This window comes from Leptosomus discolor, chromosome 4 (genome assembly GCF_034619465.1).
Source record: "Leptosomus discolor isolate bLepDis1 chromosome 4, bLepDis1.hap2, whole genome shotgun sequence".
NCBI classification, from domain to species: Eukaryota; Metazoa; Chordata; class Aves; order Leptosomiformes; family Leptosomidae; genus Leptosomus; species Leptosomus discolor.
In genome coordinates, this window is record NC_141394.1 from 11963043 (window position 1) to 11987804 (window position 24762).

The 24762-nt window shown below is 47.3% G+C and overlaps 1 protein-coding gene across 2 annotated transcripts in view; it reads left to right on the top strand.

Annotated features, from left to right (window-relative positions):
• LOC104354133 (methylenetetrahydrofolate dehydrogenase (NADP+ dependent) 2 like) overlaps positions 1-24762 on the top strand; it is a 78341-nt gene that overhangs the window by 46514 nt on the left and 7065 nt on the right. The window contains exon 1 of one of the 2 annotated variants that reach the window (XM_086464164.1): positions 22639-22684. The exons of the other annotated variant lie outside the window; for it this stretch is intronic. Coding sequence (XP_086320290.1) covers positions 22639-22684 — 46 coding nt within the window. Of the gene's footprint in view, positions 1-22638; positions 22685-24762 lie in introns of those variants that run through there. 2 annotated transcript variants of the gene reach the window in all.

The following is a 24762-nucleotide window of genomic DNA, read 5'->3' on the forward strand; positions in this document are numbered from 1 at the left end:
GATCTTATTCAAGGAAAAGGGAAGAAAATTGGTTCTGAAGACAGTGGCACTGTGACTTCTCGTGGACAGCTGGAGTGTTTGCTGGTGCCAATGAGACTGGAGATGGCTCAAAGAGATTTTCATTTCAGCTGTTGCATGTTGTAGACGCATCTGCTGTGCTTGGTCATCTACAGGAAAAAGGCAGTTAGGTACTTTGGATTTGTGGGATGATATAGGCTCCTAAATTTAGGTGCCCTGTTGGAAAGCTCAGTTTCTCTGTTATGTGAGTTAATTTGCCCAACTGGATGCATGCCATTTGTTGGAAAAACCCTGTGTATTTGTGAGACTACAATGATAATGCTGAAATGTGTATGAAAGACTGATGTTTGAAAGGGTAAATGTACATTTGGCACTCGAGTGGTCTGAAGTCCAGTGGGCTTCTCACACAGGGGGTTCCTGGTCAGTAGCTGAGTCGTCTTGGCTCTCCATTTGATACGAATAAATAAAAGAGCAGGTCACACACTGTTTGGTTGGAGTCCCTGTGCAACAGACTGGAGCGTGCGACGCATGCATACACAGAAAGGATTGTTGGTGAGGAGCTGGATGCAGACAGACCTTTCCTCTACGCATTGACGTGAGCGTTTTGTAAGAGGCACTGAGCTCATTTTCTAACTTTCAGCCTTTGTTTTCTTCATCTCAAGTTGAATCTTCAGATTGCTGTATTGTTTGCTCCTTTCCTCTCTTCTGACCTTGTTAGTATCCACTGAGAGACAAATTCTGCTCTTCATGATTTTCTAGTCAGCTTCCAGTAGCTGCCCTGATGTTTTCTGTAGTGAGAGTGCAATTAGATGGGAATTACAGTCTGCAAATCCACACGCAGACACGCAAAAACCACCCTTCACCCCTTGCGCACACCATACAGACTGAACAGAAATAGCTTTTACAAATGTGTATCATCAGGAAAACACAGGTGAGAGATCTTTCTCATGGATCTTGGAGAAAATTTTAGAGCTAGGTGAGCTAAAGGATGGAAAGCCTCAAAGCTTTTGTCACTTGAGTGTGAATCTCCTCCGCAGTGAGTTGTCTGGTCCTGTGTGCACATTGAGAGTGTTGCATTCGCTTCTAGAGGACCAACCTTGTGCACCACAGAGGCTCTGTCTCAGAGCGGACGCGCACAGTAACACAGCTTGCTCAGGGTGTATGTGCAGTTGTTAAAGGAGCTCTAAGGGCTGGAGTTTGAACAACTGGACTTTCACTTGTCCAAAGAAAGCTGTCAGGTTTTAACCATTTGCATGTTCTCTTACTGACTTTTTTTGACACCCATCATATACCAGTGGCCAAGCAGGTGCCTTGCAGGATGTGCGAGTGCTTCTTCAAAAGTGTTTACTTATTGCAGTGAGACACTCTGTACCTATAGAAACACATGGTGACTTCCTTTTTTTAATGTTTGGTTAAACATGACTGGAAAGGGAGGTTTATTTCAAGGCCACAATTTAGCAGGAGACTAAATAGTGACTTTTTTTTTTTTTCTAGTTTGCTTTCTGGTCCAAGGCAGCTTTGGAAGGGCTGACAGTGAAAGTTTACTGAGGTTTTTCTGATAGTGGAAGAAAAGCTTGAGAGTGAAACACCAGATGAGTCTGTGCCATGCAAAATGAGACTTTGTCTAAGGGCAGAATGAGAATAAAATGGAAAGACAAAGATTGGAAGAAGGAGGGAAAAGGAGATCTTTGTTTTATTTTCGTTTCCATTTTCCAAGTGGTATTGAGGCTTCCAGAAATGGGTTCCTCACCACCTGGATGCTGTACGCCCTTTGTGCTGAACCTTGAAACAGGTTACCAGCTTCTTGGACATCTGATGGCACCAACACAGATGACAGCTTTCTCCATCAGTCTGCGGTGTTTACAGGCTATAGGCTGTGTGGGAGAAGTGTTGTCATTGCAGTTTTGAGGTATTTCATCAGGCCCAAGCTGTGTTTGAGGCATCACTGCATGAATGAATCACTCTGCTGTTTGATGCAGTGACCTGGCTGAGGAAGTCTCTGTTGCCTCAGATTGCTTCGTGGAGTCAGCCGTGCTGAGCCCTGCCTTGATAAGTGACAGATGCTACTGGGCAAGTATGGCGTGTTGCTGCTTACGGTGCTGAATTTCCTGCAGAACTGGCCTGTCAGAGGATCAAGATCATCTTTCCTGGCTCGTTTATCAGGCTCAGACTCCTTTAATGGCATAATTAACAGTCGTAAGCTTCTGCTTCCTATTAGCTGCACGTGCCAAAAACTGTAATTTCAAGAGGAGACCCTGTGTTTGTGTGGCTTTTAGGCAGTCCTGCATTAGCTTTATTGGGGTACCAGTTCAGCAGGGCCAAGAGGGAGAGACACGTTAAAGACTGGGACCTGCCTTTCCGAAGGACAGAGCACTTGCCCTGTGTGTGATCCTGGCTGGTGGAACCACACTGGCCTTTCCTGCAGCGCACTTCTCAAGCCTAGTTGCCCTTGAGCCACCCAGCCCTCTGCCTGCTTCACTGGCATCAGCAGTCGCCACACCAGTGTACTTTGTCACAAATGCTTGGCTGTGACTTGAGTACCTCTCCTGAATTCAACAGTATTTTTCTATTGAAGTGCGTGGGTGGCCTGCAGTTTACCTGATCCCAGCAAGGTCTGTTTAAATTGGTGAGATGCAAGCCTATGGAAAAGATGACTGTCCTTTGCAAATACTGCTTTTATCTTGGAAAGCAGTATAAGGAAGTTGATGCCTAATGGTTGGAGTAGGTAGTGGTCTTGTCCTGCCTGCCTGATAGGGTGCACTGTGGGTTAACAGCGGTGCCTGTGATCGCACATGGACGATTTAGCCATCTGAGCTGCAGGGGCACAGGAGCAGCCAGGCCACTGGTCCGTCTAGTCCGATGGCCAGGCAGTGAAGTGCAGACAGGGCCAGAGGCTCCTGAAGAAGGTCTTAGAGGCCTGGTGGCAGGTAGGTAGGTAGGAGACAGTTTTCCCTCAGAGAAGTTTTTCTCTTACGCTCAGTAACCAAGAGTATGTTTTGTGTAATAACGCAGGAGGGTTTCTGGTCCTTCCCACTCAGTGTGGCAACCCAGCTTCTTTTAGTGCATATTAAAAGTAAAAAACTGATTTGTTGTCATGTGGCTAGCACAAGGCTAACTAGAATACGGTCTGAGTGTAAGTACTGGGTTGTGTCCTAAGCACAAGCTGTGAAACTGGTTACTTGCTAGTGACTCTGGACTTCATGCAAAAAATGCAAACAAAAAAAAAATCAAACACCCCCAAAATCACATGGCTCTCAGAAAAAATTTATGGCTTTGTCATTCTTTGCATCTAGTATATGTTTTATTTAATTTCTGGTCTGTGAAATACACTGTAGTTGGAAAAGCATCCCATAAAGAGAAGGCTAACTTGTCAAATTAATTGGTTTAATAACTAGGTTCCGAATAGCTCCCATGACCCCTGAAGCTTGCAGTCCACAATGGTTTTGTCTTTAGACCATCCCTGTGAGGTAAGGCAGTGCTTTGGGGATGATGTGCTGTGGAGAATTAAGACGGGTGGTTGGGGATTAGAGTCCCACGAAGGAGAGGCATCAGACTTTTCCAACCTGCTCGTAGCGCTATAGCCAGTAGATCATTCTTCTGCTCCTTTGAGTTCTTGTAAGAAATGTTTCTATAGTAGATCAGTAACACTAGCAGTACTGAGAGGGGAAAGAAGGATCAGTCTTGGTAAAATGAAAGTTTGATGGCAAACAGCATGAGTTTCTTCTGAATATTCAACTCTGTGTCTTGTATCATGTGAGTGCCTTTTTTTTTTTTGCTTGTGTTTTAACTTTTGGAGCTATTCAAAGAAGTATCATGACAAAATGTAAGTGTTTGAAATAAGACTATTTGCGTCATGCAGATACATAATCAGAGGGCTGTATTCAATCAACTCCAGCCCATCATAGGTTGGGTCTTTGATACTTGCTCGTTGCAGTAGCTCCTGACATGGAAATGCTTCATGGCAGTGGGGTAGCCTGATCCAGCTTCTAGGAAAAGAAGCCTGAAAAATGAGGAGTGGGGAAAAATGCTCTGGTTATTACTTGCATTTCAAGGTGTCACATCAGTGGCCCGAAGGTACCAGTGAGCAACTTGACTGAGGGACTGAAAATGCTGTCTGTGCAGCTTAGCAGGCCGTGGTCTTTCTGCCGTGCAGAGCTCTGATGGCACATGCAGCAATGCATGGCTGCTCACACAGGTCACGTTAGCCTTGCTCTAAAGAGGGAGACGCCTGTAGAGGTCTCTGTTGTACTATAAATCCAGGAAATCATTTGGGACTCCTTCTTTACGACCCAGTTAAACAAACAAACAAACAAAAAAGTGCAGGTACTCATTAAAAGCTCAGTGTAAGTAGTCATTAATTATCATGACAGCAATAAAATCTTGTATTATGATGACTTTGGGCTGCTCCTGCTCTCTCTGAATTGAATGGGAGCAAGAGCAGGTTCTGTAAGAAGCAGCTCTTAGCAGGCTGATGGTGTGTCACAGCACAGCTGACACCACTGATCTGTGCAGAAGAGGGAAATGCTGCGCTGTTGCTGGGAGCACTGCTAAGCCAGGCCCCTTTTGCTGCTTGCTGCGCAGGTGGGAAGAGCACGCTGTCACGTGGCTGCTGGGGTACAGACTGTTTTTTGTTGGGAGCAGAGTTTGGTTTGGTGTGTAAGCCCAGTGCCTATGTGGGCTGGCAGACCCCTCAAGGAGAGGTTAGATAACTGCAGGGAGAAGAGGTGAATGCCTCTTTCTAGGAGGCCAGATGAAATGATACAAGAGGAAACAGAGGCACAGAAGAGGGTGAGTTGCTTTATCTAAGTTGCATGATGCCAGACATTGGCATAGACCCTGGGCCTTTGGCCTAGTCCTCCAGGATCTAGGTGACTGCTTTTCTCTGGTTTGCAGACCAACATTTTCCCTTTATATTTAAGGGAAACAGTAGAGGCCTAAGGCCTGGAAAGAAAGCCAAGTTGCCATGTGCTGGATTTGGTGGACATTGGTGGTAGGAAAGAAATCAGTAGCACCAAAGTCTAAATCTTTTTGTCCGTCTTGCTGGGGCTTCAAATTCATAAATACTCACATGGAAAAGGAAGTCAAAATGTACACAGCAAGTGACACAAAAATCGGCATCACACTCAGACGACTTCTGTTGTGGAGTTTTCAGTGTAGCTGATTTTTAAAGATTAGTTATGGTCCACATCCACGTAGAAGCAACAGTTCACATCACAGTATAGAGGCTGTTGTACAGGTGGTCAGAACCAATTGTTAGGTTCTTCGAGTCAAATTAAAATTCTGATTTTTTTTTTTTTTTATTTAAACATAAAAATAGTCCATGAGACAAAATTTCACAGACAGATCAGGGTAAAAACTGTTCTAAATGCTTATTGGCTGGAGGAGTTCAGGATGAGCTGAATTTGGGAGTCGAGGCATGTCTTGCATAGCTATTTTGGGAGAGTTTTCCATCTGATGGTTTGTGGGGGTTTTGCCATGTTGTGGAACTAAGGTTACCTGTGAAAGAGCTGTAGATCTGGGCTCAGTTCTCCAGCACATAAAAAGGTCAGAGGCATCCAGATGTGAAGTTTGGATTCTGTGTCTAACATCAAACCACTTAAACGCTAATTTTTAATGAAAACTTCACATTGCATTTGTCTGGTGAGTGTTGGCAAAAAAGTTTCCTTGTAAAGATTCCCTAATGGCATTTTTTTTTTTAACAGTGTTTTGTCCTTTAATAAGCAAAAATACAGTTTGCTGTACTTTGAATACCTGACATTCAGGTGTTAAGCCGTGTTTCCTGGTCATGCCTGACCAAAACGCAGCCTGGCAGCATTGCCGTCGGCCAGTTAGAGACAGGCTGATGGAGAGCCAGCCTGAGGTGGCCAGCGCGGGAAAGCTTCCTAGGCAGGGTGCCCTCTGTGAGTCCTGAGTTGAGTGTCCGTACCTGCTGCCTGAATTGCTCCCGAAAGCCCAGTCTTTGGAGTTGCTACTTGCAAATTGATCTGCCATCACCTTCAGCTTCCCAAGGTGAGGAGCCACGTTGTGATCCAGGGACAAGAGTGTTAGAGCTCCAGGGACAAGAGTGTTAGAGCTCTTGTCATTCTGTGAAATATGTTACACTCTTTGCTTTTTAGATTGTTGTTCAGGTTTTTTTGTTTGGGGGAGGAGGGAATGCAAGAACCCTTCTTGCGTGTTCAAGACTGGTGTGTGAAGATGCCTCTCCATAGCTCCGTCGAACAATAGCACAGCCAGGGTTGAGACATGAGAGAACAGGGCCATGCTTTGCAAGAGCGTCTGACTAACTTGGGCAAAGCTAATTTGTTTGACATCATTTCTGTACGTAAGACTAAGTCTGTTTGTGTCCCATAGTTAGGGAAATCCCATGATGAACTGCATTTTATTGACTTCTGCCAGCCGTTTGACAGGGCCCGGCAGCAGATTTGAATATGAGCACTGTTCCAGGAAGCTGTCTTAATAGATACTAATTCAGAATTTAAAGGTTGCGGGGCAACAGATCGGCCTCGCAGGTAGCTGTGACAGCTTTACGTAACAGGGAGGACCTGGGCACCTTGGTGCATCCCTGCTTTGCGAGCCAGGCAGCCCAGCAGCCACCCATTGGGTGGGTGAAGCAGGCTGAGATGAGTCAGTGACAGGCAGGAACAGCAAGGGGGGACCTTGAGTTACAGGCCGTGCCATGTAGCCAGAACATGCAGTATTTGGCTAAGAGTTTTTGTGCCTTTTCTGCTCTTTTCAAGGCTACAGCATTCCATGTTTGTGTGTGTTTATTGGAGGGATGCTGTTCGGGAAGAGAAACACAAGGAGGCCCCCAAGTGGCCTTATCTGTGTTTGTGATTTTAGCATCTAAAGTGTAGATTCTTTGGGTAGAAGTCTTTGGAGCTCTGGCATAACACTTGGTGGACTTTGGCAGCTTAATCTGCCTTTTGTCTCTAGCAGTGCAAGCACTGGAGCTTGGCAAGCTGGGATTTATCATCGTTGGAGATGTGGGAAGGGAGAGGAGCTGTTGGCAGGAGTGGGAAGGCAGATGCTGCAGCTGCACTTCTGAACAGGACGTTGTGTCTGCCCTGTGTCCAGATGAACAGGGCTTAGGTATGCGTTCGTCCCAATCTTGGCCGCTTTCAATGAATGCGGCCTCACTGATGTTAGCAGTGTTGGCGTTGATCTGTGACTGCTGAGAATTTCCCTTGCAGTGGAGAATGCAGAGCTAGAAGCCAGCCTGTCTTTATACTGTTATTTTTCTTACCCAGCAAGGGAAATAATTGAATGCCCAGTTCCCATTTGATTGGGCTACAGGGCCTAATCATTCTGTTCAACTTGAGATCAGACCTGGGTCCACACACAGGAGCAAGTCCTTTGGTACCTGATGACTGTAACAGACTAGTGGCTGTGAAAACCTTCAAGTGGGAGTTTCTGCTAATTTCTCTTGCTGCCGTATTCTCAGGGCGGAGGTGAGGTGCAGAACCGTGAATTTCAAGATAATGGTGAACAAAAAGACGAAGGCAAGTTGAGCCTGGTGAAAGGTACTGTTTAATGAACCTATAAAATCAGTCATTTCCAACCTGATCCTGTAAAACAAGTCAAAGTAAACAGGGTGGAGTATTTCAAAGCAAAACCAAGTTCAAGACCGAGAGCTACGTTTGGGAATAGCAGGCTAGTTCCACTAATGGCAGAGTAAGATCTGTGGAAAGTCACAGGAGATGCGTGTCTCATTGCAGTGGCCTCTCAGCTGTGTTCTGATTTCCTGATTATGCTTTTGCATCTGAACAGCTTGTCGTAGCCCCTAGGCAAGCGTGAGCAGGCACAGCTGAGCTTAGCCTGAAACAACAGCTCTTAACTTGGCGTTCTGGATGTGTGGGCCCTTGTTAAGTGAACACAGGTGCCAGCAGTAGAGGTGGCTTTAGTAGTTGTGTTGCAGATTCCTTTTCAGTAGTTCATGGGCTGGTGATGTAAAGGATCTGATTGAACAAAGGCACATCTGATTTTGCTCTGGTCACCAAGCAGACACAAAGTTAGCCCTGTTACGGCAGTGCCTGTAGCTCACTGTGTGCTCTTGTACTTGGCTGTCATTTGTGTGAGTTCCTGTGCGTGCCCCACAGCTAGAGGTTAAAGCATGGTGTTTTTTCCAGCTAAAAGTAATTGTATAGCTCTAACTGCCCATGGATGACTTCTGTGGTGTCTGCTGTCACTCTGAGAAGTGCCCTTTCAGGCAGTCTCGGCTTACCAGAGTGAACCGGCACACTGAAACGCAGGACTCGCGAGGAGCTGAAAGACAGGAAACTCTCTCGCTCTTTCCCCTTGCCTTGTTAATACTTCTCTTGACTTTTCTGGTGGCACGCTCATGACTTCTCATGTGCAAATACATTTGAAAGTTCTCCTCCCTCGGGCACTTCTCAGCCATCTCCCGAATTCCTTCCTCCATCACTAACTACTTTTTCCATCAAGATTACAGCAGAAAAAAAATGTTCTCTATGGGCTAGGTGCTCCCCTGTGCATGAAAAATGTGTGCAGGAGCCAAGAAACACCAGGAGTTTCTTCCTGATTGTTCCCAAGAAGAATGGGGAGTGACGCAGGCAAAGGGCATAACCTCACACCAGACACACGCTCTGAGGCCTGCACAGAAATGGCCATGACATCAACGAAACAATAAGGAGTTTGGAGGTAGTGGGGCTAAGTTATGTGGCCTCTAGCATTCCTTCCTGACCCTTTCCTTCTGATCCAGCCTGGCTCCTTTCAGGTTTGTCCTTCCTGGCTTACCCAAAGCAGATGTCCCCTCTTCCCACCAAGAGCAAGGGCCTTGCTCCAGAAGGAAAACAGCTAGGTTTACTCAGCACGGAGACTATGCCCTTCAACGGGGCACAGGGGGGAGCTGAAAAGGAGCATTTTAACCCTGGTTCTGAGCTCTGCCGAGGGCTGAGGTGCACCCTGGTGAGAAAAAAAACGCAAGAGGTGTCATGGGGTTGGGAGGAAAGATGGAGTCTGCTGTCCCTGCTTTTCTCTCCTGTTACTCAGGACGTGCCTACTCTGGTTTGACCGCCTCAGTTCATAGAGGCAGAGGGAAGATACCCCTGTGTGGGGTGCCACTGTAAACTTGTCCAGTACCCTCTTGTAATTCAGGTACCATATTCAAACTGCAGCCTGGAAGGTCTTTAAAGGCGTATTTAAGGTGACTCCTAGTAGGGTTAGTTTGGTTGCTTTTTAAACTATCAAGTATTTGAGAAATGTAGCAGTTGAATCCTTCCACTGAAGGCTTTTCAAGAGAATTAATCATAAAGTAGGGATCTGTGATTTTCCCAATTAGCTCTGGCCTAACTCCAAGCCCTGCTGCAGGCTATGGTAAAACATCTGTTGAATTAAGTGGATGCAGACTTAGACTACTTGCACGTTCAGAGTCCTTGGGTTTATGTCTCTTCTGGCGTTCATGTCTTTTGAGTGCCATGGAATTCTCAGAAGTTCCCATTTGTTTGTGGTGTTTTCTTTAATAAGAAGTACCATGATATATAAGAAGAGCAAGGTGAGAGATACAAGCCAACGTGTATTCAGTAACAGCAACTCATAAATGTAAGTGTGCTTTGAATATTACTGGAAGGTTAAAAAACCCTGGGTGGAGGAGAAAACTCGGGGGCACTTGGCTGTATATGGGCACAGTTTGGACAGAGCCTGTTGAAATCCTGGGCTTTTTTGCATCAACTTCATGAGGCTTTGGAGCAGACCGCAAGTGGCTGGTGGTTCCTGTGACACAGGAGAATCTGGGGGCATCTGTCATGTTTGGGCCCCTGCCTCTCCTGTTCATGCAGATGAAATTGTAGCAGAAGTAACGTTGTCAACTTTGAGCAGTGACTTGTGAAGTAACACCTGACAGCAGTGGGAATTAGACTTTTTGTAGTTTCAAGGATTTTTGTGTCAGCGATCAGTCAGTTCTTCATGCCTACCACAGGACTTGTGGAGACTGTGTGCATTATCCATAATTTAAGCCAATTAAAGTGAGAGTGCTTCTCTCCCTCAATACAAATAGTTGTGTTTGTTTCTACTGAAAGAAAACATGACACCGATATGGGCCAAATTCCCTTTGTCTTCGAAACATTTGAATACATTCATTTTAAGAACGTGCACTGCTTTCTTATTTGCTCATTCTTCCTTCAGCACTTTAGCTGTCTGCTGCCACACACAGAATCTCTGTTATTTTCTGTGATCAGTATCTAGTTGACATGGAAATATATAGTCAGATGTTGACAAAGGTGTCCCATGTGTATGATAGAAAATCTCTGACTTAAATGTGCATACCACACCTTGTGCTGATGCAGTCAGGTCTGACTTGGATTTCAGGTGTTTTGGTAATGTTGAACACAAGTTTGTCTTTTATTTCTCATCAAAATAATCTTTGTTAACCTAGAACTGAGATTCACACAGATCAGTACATGTGCGGAAAGCCCTGCAGAAAACAGCCTGTTATCCTTGAAAGAACTCAGTTACCAAACAAAACAAACAAAAAAAACCCAACCCAAACAAACCCCAAATCCAGCAGCTTAGGGGAGAACTGGATCCCATGTGCGCCCTGCTCTGTCCCCTCCTGAGCCCCGTATGAGTGTGTGGAGTGGGGGACTCTGCTGTAGTGCAGTAGCAGATCCGTATGCAGAAATAGGCAGATCAGGCCTGCACAACCTTCATATTGTGCACAAAATCTTTAGTCCACACGTTAAATTCCCCCAAGGTTTATGGTCCTATGCAGAATGCAAAAATGGTGATTAATAGAAGTAGTACAAACTTAGAATTCCATATGATTTAATGCAAGTCACTGCCAAAGAAATCCAGGCAAAGGTTTCCACATATCACGAGGAATTAGATGGTACAAAAGACATTTACATCAGCTTCGGGAGGCCTGCTATTTCAGAAGCTTGAGCTCACACATGGGGCTGTCCCAGACTGTAGACCTTATAAATTTCCTGTCTCTCTTCTAAAGCAACAAGCTACCTGGGTGCAAGACATAAGCTAAAAGTTTATTTGGCTTGTGCTAAGGGTGAGAAAGCAGCAAAGGTAAAAAAGCATGGGTTGGTTCGCCAACACCACTGTGCACAGGATCTGGCATGTCCCAACTTGCAGAGTAAATAGGCCCAAGGGACAAAGTGGTCATCACATTTGAGTATAGTGGCCTGACAGGTATGTCACCCTTAAACCTCTCTCCATGGTCAGCTTTAAATTTCAGTTCTCCTGCAGCACGGATCGGGGCTGTAGCATCAGGAAAAGGAGTCTGGGAGGCAGCCAGTGCTACTCCAGCTCACCATCCACGGAGGAAGCGATCTGTGAGAAGGGCAGGACTTGGGATCATGGGAGATGCAGGTTCAGGTCTCTGCCTCCGCACGTGCATTCGGTAAGTCGCAGACACTGTGCATGCCTCAGAGTATCAAAATAGCTACAGGGATGCCACAGTATCACAGACTGTGAGGGTAGTTCATAGGTGCTGGGGGATCGTAAACCAATACCTAGTCCTTAAGTAACACTCTGTGTCTGTAGATCAAAACCCAATCTCACCCTTGAAATGCACTGTGGGGGAAGGAGGCAGGCTTGAAGCAGGCAGGCTTTCAGCAGCCAGCTGAAATTATATGGAGACTCCCCTGGCCCATCACGCTGCAGAGAAAGGGAAGGCTATGTCTCCTCTTTTGCTTTTGCTGCTTGCCTCCTTCAGCACTGCCATCCATAAACAACTGGGGGGAGTTTCGGGTGTTACTAATTTTAATAAAGTGGGTTTAGAAATGTTTTGTGCCTCTGGAGCTTTCATAACATATACTAATAGAGGCTTTTGGCAAGACCAGTAAAGCAAATTGCTCCCACCCTCTCTTAGCATGCGGTAAGCAGTGTCTATCCCAATAGCCACGTGACTGAAAGCCTGAATGCAGCGCAGCACCTGGTAAGCTGGGAATGCCTTTGTGAAACACCCAGGCCTCTGTGTCAAGCATGGAAGCACCAGCCTCTGCCCTCTCGTGCTCACTTTGCCCATGATCTCTGCCAACTCGTGCAGTTCTCCAGAGCCATTTATTTTTGAGCTGATGGAGAATGTTCTGTCATCGGGGTTGCACATCCTTGCACCATGGCTGCCTCTGAGCCTTAATTTCCTTTGCTTTTGAGGGCTTGCATCAGACTGGCAGGCACTATTGAACAGAGGCATTTGTGTTTATCTGCCTACCTGGTAAGGGAAAGGTAAGCAATTTTTATGCTTTAAATGCCTCCCATATTTCCCCAAGGGCATTTAGTTATCTCATTCCTTAGCTGTAGATACACTTGTAGTGGGTGTAAGTTACAGTTTCCTCCTGCTTTATCTGCAAAGCTATCTGGAGCCCAGCTGAGTTCATAGTGCAATACACGGTGATTTACCTTAGAACAAGTAGCGTCAGGAATTCACACCACTGCCTTTTCCTCGTTGTTTTAAATAAAAGAAAAAGTTTATGATCTTTTTCTTTACAGTGAACTGCTTTTTCAGATGCGGTTGTCTATGTTCAGGTGGTGCTAATGATGGGTTAGAGGTGTGAAAAACAAGCCCAACATTTCCCACTTGTGGTGGCAGCAGGAATGACACCAGAGGAGACTGTCCCCACGACGGTACAGCCCAGGCAGCTCTTGCAGCCAGGGCAAAGGCTGCTCTTAGTGGCTCAGAGTATGTCAGGAGCAGTCTCTCCTACCCTCCCATTCCTTTCACCCGAGTGACCGTCATAGGAGGAGAGGAGATGAAAATGGTGTCCTGTCTGAGAAGGTTTTGGTGACACCAGCCTCACTGAAGTTATTCTGGGAATCAGACTGAAATGAGACACGTTTTAGGTGTTGGGGTTTTTTGGGGGGGGGGGGGGTTGTTGGTTGTTTTTTTTTTTTTGCTTGTGACACAGCATATGACTCATGTCCTTTTTACCAAAGTCTGGGGGAAGTGTGTGTGCATGGGGGAGGAGATGCAGAATGGGAAGGTTGTGAAACGTAGGAAAGCTTACCTCGGTCTCCCTGGATTTTTGTGTAGGATGAATAGGACTTGCAAGTCCAGTGCCTTTTCTGATATATACTGAGGACTGTTGGGAAGAAAAATCTTTGTAAGACCAGCAGGTGCTAGTGTGTATTTTGTGCCAGGCAATCTTGGCTTTATGCACTGCCGTTCTCCCAGTTGCTGTTCAGGATTGTGATCAGACAAAGCAGCAAATGAGGGTGGTGGCTGTAGAGGATTGGAACTGGGAGACGGGAGAGGATGGAAATGTGCTGGTGACAGAGGAGACATGGCTGGGTGATGAGCTATGCAGCATCTGGATGGGAACAAGGGTAAGAGAAAGGTTGGGGTTTAGAGTGGGCCCAGCTAGTAGCCAGTGAGGATTGCCGCATGCTGCACATGCCACTAGAGGAATGGGAGCGCTTTGCAAAAGAAGAGCCTATGAGGCTGGGGAATACAATACAGCCGCAGTTCAGGGACAGAGACATAGCTGTCATGGCCCTTCTAAAGAGTCCAGCATGGTGAGCTGTACCCTCTTTACCTTCAGAACTATCTTCAGCGAGGACAGTAGGCTGGACTGGCTCGGACAGACAGCTTTTACTGCAGTGCATGGCTTGACTGAGTATCACTGTGTGGGAGATAGCATCTTGGATGGGAGGCCATATATGTTTTCTGGTCTGACAGGGATATGGGTGTGAGAGCTGGGGGAAACCAGCTTGACTCAGAGAAGCATTGAAATCCATGGGGACAGTGTTAGGACCTGTGTGATGTGCAGACCCCAGTGGTTTGGTAAGTAATAGCTCTTAACTTCAAAGGGCACCAGGTAGCTGAGACTATCTCTTTTACATGCAACATGTTTGGAGACAGCAACAATACATGTTCTTATGAGGACTCCCTCACCTGCCCAAATAGTATTTAAGGTTGGGTCAGCTATTATTTCTTGAATGCTTTACTGGTATCTGACCTTATTCTAGCACATTTGTAGCCTGGAGTTACAGTTCTTTAAGGCACTTGTTTTGGAGCTGAGGACATACTGTCAGACTACTTTGCATCAGTGCCTTCCCAGTAGTGGGTTGGACACGTGGATTAGGAGTGACACAACTCGGTGCTTCTACTTCTCCTGCACCAAGAGTTCTTACTGTTGTTCTTCTGTTAGCTTCCAAGCTGGAGCTTCCCTCTGCCTGAAGGCAACTCCTTCATCCCCCAGAGCTAGCCACCTAGTCAGTTAAACATGTGCCAACCAAGGTAGGCATGCACTGCTTTGAATACAGTATTTAGTTTAGAAGGAACTTCGGGCCTCTCTCTAACTCTGCTGAGAGGATGTGTCCTGAGGTGAACTGCTAAAACATGTGAGGTTAGTGTTGCGACTTCTTTTTGAAAGGTATTTTTGGATTTACTGCAGAAAACTTGCAGGGTTATGGACAGGTATCTAATTATTGACCATGAAAACATCCTATTTTGCAACACTGAAGGAATTCCCAAGAAAATTTTAGGTTTGTCTCTGTGCACATGTGTGTCACCATTTTAATTCATCTGGAGTGGAAGTTTATACACAGTGGAAAAAAATCCTACCTCTAGGTAAGACGTAGCAACAAGAATTCAGAGCAGTGTAATTCCCTTGCTTTCTCTGCCTGAATGAGAGCTACACAGCATAAGCTTATGGAAAATAACAATTCCGTGATGTATAGTTCCCCAGCAAATGCCTTAGAGATGTACCAACTCCACAAACAATTTGTAGAAGCCATGAAGTAGAAGCATTGGTACGTACAATTAGAGGCAATTGTTGCGGTCAGGAACAGTTGTGCAATGTTACCAGTGAAGTTTTAGTAGAGAGACACTAAATGGGCATATATCAAACTGGTCTGTTGTGAGCTTGCAAGTGCAACTGAGGGATTTCCAACAGGATATTTACAAATTGTTAATATCCTGTTTATGAAAACCATATAAACAATTGAAGGCCGTTGCTCAAAAGCTCCAATATTATTTAAATCTACGTAAAAGACAATTCCAACGTATGCAATGCAGTCAGCAGCTCTGATGATACATGACATGGTAATCAAAGCTGCCCCAATGTAATCAATTGCATGCAGCGGTGTGCAGCATATTGCGTAAGAATGCTCTAGGGGAGAGGGGAAAGAGACTTGCACAGAGACCTCTTTCTTAGTTTAGTTAACCTATGCGCCCCTTAAAGTGGTTGATTTGGAAAGATGGGTAATTAGCTTTGCATACAGCAGCCCTTCCTGGAAATCTCTCTCCTAGTTCACAAAGGGGAATGTTACAAGAACAAAACAGGGGGAAGAGCTGAGAAGCTGGGATGGAGACAAAAGAGCTGAGCCATGTTCTGCACAGGCTCTCACGTCTGACATGTTTCACCTAAGACAGGTCATCTCCTACGTTAACTCAATGGTCTTTGTTTCAGTTGATGTCAGGCTGCTGGTGAGCTTGGTTTGGGCAGGGTAGATTAATCCGGGCGTGGAGCTGGAACATGAGTGTGTTATGTATGAAGGGGTGACCTCTGCTGTAGGCATGCTGCAAGTCAGAAGCCAGAAGTGTCTCATCCTGAGCATCTGTGTGCAGCTTCTGTTCAGAGTCTTACAAAAAAAGTAGTTTCCAGGGATGCCTATTTCCTTTGAAAGTCCTGGGTTCAGAGACCTAACTTGTGTTCGGCAGCTTTGTCTAATTGACCCTTATCCGTAGGCCTTTTTTCCATCTCTGAAGGACAGAGATCCCAGCTGCAGGAGCATTGATCAAGAACTGCCAGCCCTAGCTTCGTGCTGTTCTTAATTTAATAGCAGACACCACTCTAATTAAACCCAGCCCTGGCCTTTGTCCTGTCCCACTTGATTTACACGCATGCGCTCTAAGTGTCATAAAGGAAATCTCCTGCATCTCTTAAATAACATCAGGCTGCAAGAATGAGGATGAGGGGTTGATGTTTCCATACCACACAGAGGAGTTATCCATGGAAGTGTCACAGTCAGCCAACCGGCTGTAGGCACCTCTCCCCCAGGACATCCAGCTGCAGATTACCCTCCTCATCCCATCTCCCTTGCACCCAGCAGGTGACCAGCATCCTCCCTACCCATGGGTGGAGAGGTAGGGATGAGTCCAGGGGGACGTGGCCTGGGGGTTAGGCCTGAGCCTTTACCTCCCCTTGGCCCTTGGGCAAACCCGCAACTCCTTGCTGAGAGAGCAGGGAAACACACATGTTTTGTTTTGCTTTTTAGTCAGGGAGGAATCTAGCCTGCAGTCCCAAGATGGCTTGGGGAACAACCAACCCTGACCAGAAAACTGGGGTCTGTCTGCTTTCCCAGACCTGCTAGCAGCCAGACCTGCATGTGTGGGAGGAAAAAATGAATGTTGCAGGCAGATAGTTTCCACCTGTGCTGAAGCTAGCTCTGCCCTTCTCAGCCCCGCAGAGGCCTGCAGTCTTTCCCAGGGGCTCCCTGTTGGTACCCAGTCTGTGGCTAAACTGGCTAATGCATTTCTTCAGTGTGTGACCTAGGACTGGTGTCTAGGGAGGCTTGGGTACCGCAGGACATGTTCAGACTGTGGATGGGAAGAGAAGGTGACTAGAAGATGATTTCACGTAGCCTTGGTCATTCCCAAACCAAACCCCAGAGGTTTCCGCATACCATGTGACTCATGGTTGGCTCGCAGGAGTTGGTGGTACTAAACTCGCTGGAGATCAAAGAATATGGACTTTTATAGCCGGTTAGGCCTAGACAGGGAAAACACAGGAAGGGAACCCCTTGTTGAGTGTTGCGACCCCAAAGGATTCCTGATCAGTTTCTTTCCCTTCTAGCTGCATCTCAGCAGACAGGGAGCGCGATATCAACAGCCTGGCTCCGAGCTGAGGCGAGCCAGCTGGAGTGCCATGGCTTATTTTTGCTCGAGTCGTAGGGGCGCTTCATTGCGGACCACAGCGTCCTAGTTTGAAATAGGACTGTAGTGATGAATTGGGCACCTGTTTTTATAGGTTCCCTGGGGCCGGCTGTCTCATCACCTCTGCATGACAACAGCCGGCACAATAAAGGCCTGATCCTGACAGTCTTTTTTTTTTTGGTCACTTCAGTAATAGTAATGATTAACACTAATTATCAGAACAGTAATGGGAGTGTCCCATAATGCTAGTGGCTGGGGGAATTCCACTAAGTGTATCTGCTCCCATGCCTAGTGCTAGTTACCAGGCCAAACAAAAACACCGTGGACCCATGCCTCTTTGCTAGATTTGGTTTCTGGAACATGTGCTGGCTAAGCTGGTTTCAGGTGAATTGCTGTTTACTCCATCATCCCTAATGACACATTCCTCGTGTCAAGGGTGCCCCAGCTCCCCTTGCGCATGGCTGGCATGCAGGTGACAGTCATCACTAAGTCGCAGCCAAAATGTGAAGTCTGCGGGTGACTGAAGTCCCGGTGGCAGTGCAGGGCCTGGAGCACAGGGCGAGTCACAGCTTAGTGCTGCTTCTTCCTATTCAGCAGGCCAAGCCGAGGAACTCTGGGGCTGGGAAATAGCGTGCAAGTCAGCCTTTGCTCTGCTCTTGCCCTGCTTTTATCCCCTCACCCCCTGCATCAGTGAAAGGGGCAAAATACGCTTGCCAAAGGGGTTGCAGCCTCTGTGGCTGAGGCCTGCTTAACCGCTCAGCTGACTGCCAAGGTGCACCATCTATTGTTTAAGCTTTAGCGCAGGTCTTAGAGGCTGGCCCTGCTCCAGCCCGAGGCAGGTCTTGCCTTCCCTCTGACAGTGGTGCTTATATGCAGAGTGTCATCTTCTTGTCATTTCCACGCTAGCACCAGCTGTCCAGATAGAGGAGACAGGAGAGGGATGGAAGGTAGTGGTGGAGAGCCCATAGCCAAGCTCAACTGTTGTAGTGAAAGCCTGACAGGAGCTGGTGAGTGTCTGCTGAGTCACACCAATCCCCACAGTGGTGGTTCTTGCTGTCATTTCACTGTCCCGAGATGGATGTAGCTCTCCGGGCAGAGCTATCGAGCAGATGGACCACGTGCTCCAGCACCAGGAGCACGCTTTCACATAGCTATTTCAGTTACATTGGCAGCAGTCGGGGATCTAAATGCTGCGCACCCGTGTGTATGCATGGTTAACGATCAGAGGGGGCAGTCTTCATGTTTGCATGTGTTCTGTCTCTCAGGTTAACTCTCATCTTCCTGGAGAATGAAACATGCTGTTGAAGAGATGACTTCATAAACTCGAAAGAGGTGCCTATGGACTGAACAGCACACAGGACCGATGGGTAAGGGGCTGGTGTTCTTCTCCCAGCTTGCTTGCAACCTGCTGCATGCTGTGGAGAAAACCACTTTTCTTCCACCTTGGTCCTTCTTATATTCTTAACGAATCACTTGGAGCAAGGAAAAACAATTACTAGATATATGGGCAGTGATATGGGAGGGGCTTGGTTTGATAACAGCCTTTACAGGGGTACAGATAAAATGTGTGCACAGGTTTGTTTAGCAGCAAGTAAAGGCAGAAGCCGTGAAAAGACTCCACAAATGAAAAAAGCTACAAACCCCTCGGAGGCTAAGAAATCACTTAGCATGGAGCACTGAGCTGTAATTAGGAAAGGGAAAACACCAGCTGAGAATTATGAAGCTCTTCCTGCCAGTGAGATGTGTTGAGCCGTTCAGGAGTTGCCCAGGGGAGAGTAATGGAAATGTCATACAAGCCAGAAGAACGAAGCTTTAAAAACTGCCCTGTAGGGAGCAATCCAGCATGAACTGGCAGATCTGTCCACCTTCTTATCTCCATCTTCTGAGACATGTTGAGATAGACGGGAATTAGCTGTTTGAGTTTTTTTCTCTCCTTTTTAAATTGCTAGTTAATGCTGACCTGAGAAGTTGGCTAAGAAATCAGTGAATTTGGGGAAATATTTTTTTTTTAAAAAACAGCAGAACATCTGTGTTGTCCGGTAGCTTTGACCTCACCCTGCATTTACTGGAAAAAGCATCAGCCACTTTCAGCCTTGGGGGCAGCGTTGTGAACTCCCATAGTTCATGGGAGAGCCTGTTGTTTAAGAACATCTGACCTAATGAATCCCTCACATCCATGGCAGACTTGAAACTGACCTTTATATGGAGTAAGTTTGGCTCAAGGGTTTTCCTTACTCCATTTCCTGTGGACTCTCTCATCTATGTATCCCGGTTAAATATATTCCCTTCTTAGGGAATTTGAGCTCACATGTGAGCCCCATGCTTTTTACCATTTATGATTTTCACACTTAATATCAGTCTTCTGTAGTTCAAATGAAAATGCTGTCAAGTGAGCTGAACTCCAATTAGCAGTCTGATCTTTTGAGAGTATATGTTTAGGATCCCTCATGCTGCACAGTGAAAGCTTGCTGTATATAAAAATTTGTCTTACACACACTGACATAGTCACTTGTGCTGTCTTAAAAGATGCTGGCTGATTTTACGAAGAATTTGTGAAAATGTTGCTTTTTGTTACTTTGTGTGCGTGTGTAACAGTGCCGGCTGCTTCAGTGCAAGACTAGGAATTATTTTCTTCCAGTTTCAAAAATGCTTTCTAACAAATTGTTGATTTTGCAAGTAAGTCTTATTCTCGACAGACAAAAACAATGCAGATCCGTCCCCACAAGGGCAATGTGTAAAACTGGACACAAGTCCTACAGAAAGCAGCTAAAGTAAGTAGTATAGGCACTTGTCAGGTATGGCTTCAGTTACATGAAAACACATACATAAAGTAGCAGTTGATTGCTACATACACATGTATTCTTCTGCAGCAAATCACCATGAGGAAAAGTATTTTCAAGCACAGAAAAATGTACATTTAACCTGTATTTTTTTCTTCCGTAAGCTGAAAAGTGTACATTGTTTGTAGAAAATCCTCTGTGTCGTCACTGATTGATAAACTAATAGACAAATCTTAGTCCATACCCTTGAATAATCACTGCTATGAATCTGTTGCTCTGTCCGAAAAGAAGACAGACGAATGTCTGTGACATGGAAAGAGGATTAAGCACAACATGGACTTGGGTTGAGCCTATGTACTTTGTAAATAGAGTTTTCTTTAAAGATGGTTATTAAGCCATTGCAAAGTAATAAAAGAAAGTAAGTCTTTTGCACAAATTAAGGTATTTCTTCATATACCTGTTACGCTTTGTAAAGAACAGTATCCTGAAGTGTCAAAGCATTCTGGGGGCTACCCGCCAGCCTGAGGCCAAGTGGCATAAATCCACCATTGACTTGACTTGGGCATGCCAGTTCACCCCAGCTGAAATTGAGGCCATAGCTGAAAGGCAGCCGTGATGCTCTGTTGCCCAATCAGGGCTGCTTCTTATTTCTGTTGTACAGACATGTCGCTCTGTACGCAGATCTGTGGGATGCAATGAATCTACCTTACAGCGAACCTATCGGTGCAGGAAGGCACGGCTCAGTGTGAATAGCCTCTTGGAAAATTAGCTCTGAAGGTGTGTATCAACCTTACTCAAAGAGGCAGCCTCCACGTGGAGGAGAGGATGGCGAAAGCCACAAGCGAGGATGCCAGATGCGGCATCACATACCACGAGACAAAGAACATCACAGAAAGATGAAACAAAGATGTGCGTATGATACTTGTTTTCCATATATTCAAATCTGAAAGAGGAAATTCCAATGAATTGCTCCAATTGTGTCAGCGTTACTTGGTATCTGGATACCGGTACAAGACTATAATTAAATGCTTTCTTTCAGAGGATAAATCATGCAGGAATTTAAGGGTGAAATTAATTATAAAGTGGAAGTTCTACAGTGATGCTGCTTTTTAAGCCATCTGTGTGCCCACACACAGAAATGCTTTACTAATCATCACAATTCCTTCCTTAACTCATTATGATCCCTGAAGGAGCAGACAATAAAATCCTTAATAAAGGGGATCAGCCCAAATTAAAGAAGCAATGAAAACAGTCATATGGCATCAAAAAAAGCTGCCATCTGCTAATCTTAAAGCGGTATACTGATGGTATGGGAGTAAGCCATGACCCTGATGCTAGAGCAGGGGGGAAGGGGACTTAGAAAAAGATTCTGGCTCTGTCATATCTCAATCACTTGTGGAGGATGGACTTCTAAACGCTACTTTCACATTGATCTTTATTACATTTATCTTGCCAACTCTCATGGCATTTGGGTAATTAATAAATGGTGCTGACATACAACTCTATAGTAACACATTGCCTTTTTTTATTTCAGCATCTCCATGCTTCTGTAGACCTAAGAAACTGCTCCCAAAATGAGGAGGACTATGATTTGTAAGTATCAGATCTATTCCAGCTCCCTGAATTAATGTGTTTATTACTTACAATTGCAGTCTGAACATGGAAATGTAGTATTCAGTGGTATCTCCTACGATTAACTCTCTTGTATCAATAACAGCTTATAAAATAGAGAAACTATGGATACTTGAGTCATCAACTATTGAGCTGCACCTCACTATCAATACACAAATTCCTTAGACTGTGAGATAGGCTTATCAGTTCTGCAATAAATTGGGTATCACCTTGCCTTTTTTGACGGTAAGGCAGAGGAAGAAGTTTTTTGCTTTAAAAGGAAAAGAAATAACCGCCCTGGCTAAGCAGATTGTTTAGATAGAACACACTTTTTATTTCAGGGCATACAGGAGAGATTTGGGGGGTGGGGAAGGGGCATCCCTCAGCTATCCAATGATGGGATGTAAGCAGTGAATGAGGCCTTGCCTAACATAGTGACAGAGTGCTGTAACTAGTTGATTGCTGTCTAAGTAGCTGAAAAATCTGCTGCTGGGCTGTGACAAGGCCAAGGGCTGGAGGGGCAACGCGGTGTAAGCACCCTCTGACCTTGAGACCGCAGTGGGCGGCCGGCATGCTGGGTCAGGTGCTGGCATTCCTGCGGCCCGCACTGTAACTTAACAGACCATTTCTGCCCCTGGCAGCGAGGCCTCCTGCCAGCAGTGCCGAGGGTCACTTCAGAAATGCTGAGAGATGGGAGATTAGGGAAGGCAGCAAGCTTCTGGCCGCTGGCCCTGAGGTGTTTTCCAAACCATAGTTCCCGGGCTGGCAGCACTCGTGGTGGTGCAATGGCAGCGCCCACCAGGGCGCTGCACCGGCCGAGCCCCGCACCGATGCAGGGGGGCCAGCAGAAGGCAGCGGTGCCGAGGCTGGGCAGTCAGCCGAGGGCATCCATTGCCCCGCGAAGTCCCGGCCATCAGCGCCTTGGCCAGGTGGCCCAGGGGGTCCAGGTGCTTCTAGGCCCCCACGCCCTCTTTGCAGTGATGCTTGCTGACACAAGTACAGTCGGATGGGCCCGGAGGGGTCAGGCAGGGGCGTGTTGCGCCGAAGCGCTGGGGCAGGCGGGCCGGGGTGCACCCTCCTGCTTGCCGTCGGGGCATCGCCCCCGGGCGCAAGGGGGGCCGGGGAGGGCGCCCGCCCCTGCCCGCCGGGGGCGGCACGGCCCGCCGAGGGCGGGGGGCAGGAAGCGAGGCGGCCGGGGCCGGGCACCTGCCCGAGCCGAGCCGGGGTTTCATCACCGGCGAGCGACGCCCCGCCTCTCCCGCCGGCCCATAAAGGTTCGGGGCGGCGCGGCCGGCACCCACACCGCTCCCGCTGCTCCGCCGCAGCCGCCTGCCTCTTCTTCCTCCCTTCCTTCCTCCTCGTCTGCTCCCCGAGGACGCGAGGGCGATGGACGCCGGCTGTCTGTGGGTCCGCAGCCTGCTGCTCTTCCTGGGTGAGTGCCGGGGGCCGCCGCCAGCTCTGCGCCCCGCTCCGGCGGGCATGCGGCTCTTCTTGCCCACCGCCCTGAGGCGGGGGCTGGCCGGGCCCAGAGGGGATCGGGCGCCTAGTCGCGGGGCTGGGGCATTCTCTAGCTGCTGGGAAATCTCTGGCAAAACATAAAGCTCAGTTTGCCTTCAGGTGAAACCGGCGTGTTTCTTCTCCAGGGTGAAGTCACGGGCAGGGACGGGTGTACCTGGGTGGCTGTATGAGTTGGGGAGCGGAACACACGGGTCTTACTCTGTAGCATGCTGTTGTGGGACTTCTGTTGCTTGTGCGATGCCCAGGTGTGTCCTGCAACTGAGTGAAGGTGGAAGTTCATTTTCCTTGTCACCAACTCTGCTTGCAGCACAGTCTTCTCAAAGCAATGCAATCTGTTCTCTTTCACCTTGACCTGTCTTGTTTGTAGTCTGCACCTGCTGCCTGCACCCTGGCTGTGCTCTGGGTGAGCTCAGCAGGTGAATCCCCACGGCAGCAGAGACTTCCTTATGGTAACAAAACAGGTTGTGGCCTCCCTCTGCTTGACACTTCACATCCTCACTGGGAGTGTATCACTCTATTGCATGACATTACAAGCTACCTGAAAGTCCGAAGTGAACGCATGTACCCTTAGAGCATCAGGAGTCCTGGAACCTGGGTGCTGATCCTGGCCACACACCTCCACTGGGACAGGCAGTGACTGCCAAGAGTCAACCCTGTGAGGCGACTCGAACTGTGTGGGCAGCCAACATTTGAGGCAGGACTGAGACCTGGGGCATTCGTGTGCTGCTTTAATGACCAAGCAGCTTCTCACGCTGATGATGTTGGGCTCAGAGTTGCAGTCAATGGGGGAAGTTCCTCAGACTTCTCTTTTGGGGCAGATATTCCCCCATATGCTAAGCCCACTGCAGCGTGGCAGTGTTTTTCATCTTGGCCAGGTATTTCCATAATAGCTTATGGATCAGCTGCTGCACAGCATCTTACTTGCCAGGAAAGCAGGCTAAACACCATGACTCAACCATGCTTTGCACAAAACTGGCACTGGAAGGAACTGGTATGTCTTCATGGATTTGTATACAGATTTATTTATTTCCGGGGCAGGCACAAAATCTAATAGTAGGGGGTTGATTAGTCATAGCTACATGGCATCATAACGAGTGGCAGGAGCACTTTACTGCCTTTCCCTCCCAGGTCAGTAGTGTAAGCAGAACTCAGTGCCACTGGCAGAAGCTGGGAAGACTGTCTGTAGCTGGTGTTAATGCCAGACTTCAGGAAGTTCCCTGCTGAATGGCTGAAGCCAAACTGAAGTGGCAGTCATTGTCAGCTTCATATCCTGGCTATCATGGGCTTGGTGACTGTGCAGCAGAAAGGTAGTGGTGGGAGAGAGCCATCACTCACCCCCGAAGAGCCACAATGCTGTGCCAGCCACGCAGTGGTGTGGCGATGATGGAGCTAAGCCCAGGCCCTCCCTTTTCCATGCGTTACTGCAGGAGCCTTGGCACTGGTCTCCTTGCAGTCCCTGTAATGCCCACTCAGTGGGGAAGGCAGGGCGTGGATCTCCAGACTCACTGGGCAGTTTCAGGAGCTGCTGACCTTGTGTTTTCCTGCATCACATTTGTCTGGCCATCAGAAGTGAGCTGAACATAAAGACTGTTCAGTCTGGAGATGTGGAAAATGTCAATGGCCGAGGTGTCTGGCTGCAAGCAGACTTGGCTTCTGTGGTGTAGGGACCTGCTCCCCCACACATGCAGTGGAAAGCAGAGTGGCCCAAGCACAGGGGCGTAGGCCTCCACAGGGGTGGAAGCAGTGCTGACATGACTAGGTGCACACAATACGTAATTATCTGCATTATCTCTGCTTAAGGGTAAGTCCTGGCACAGTGCCAAAGATGATCTTGTGGGCCTGTAGCAATTTTCAGAGCGATAGTCTTCCCATAACAGGCTGGTGTTTCCAGGGCTGCCTTATTGCTGCTCTGACCTGGTCCTGGGCATCCGTGATTTTGAGTCGGCAGTTCTGGAGTCATGGGTACAAAGCATAAGAGGGGGAAACCTGGAT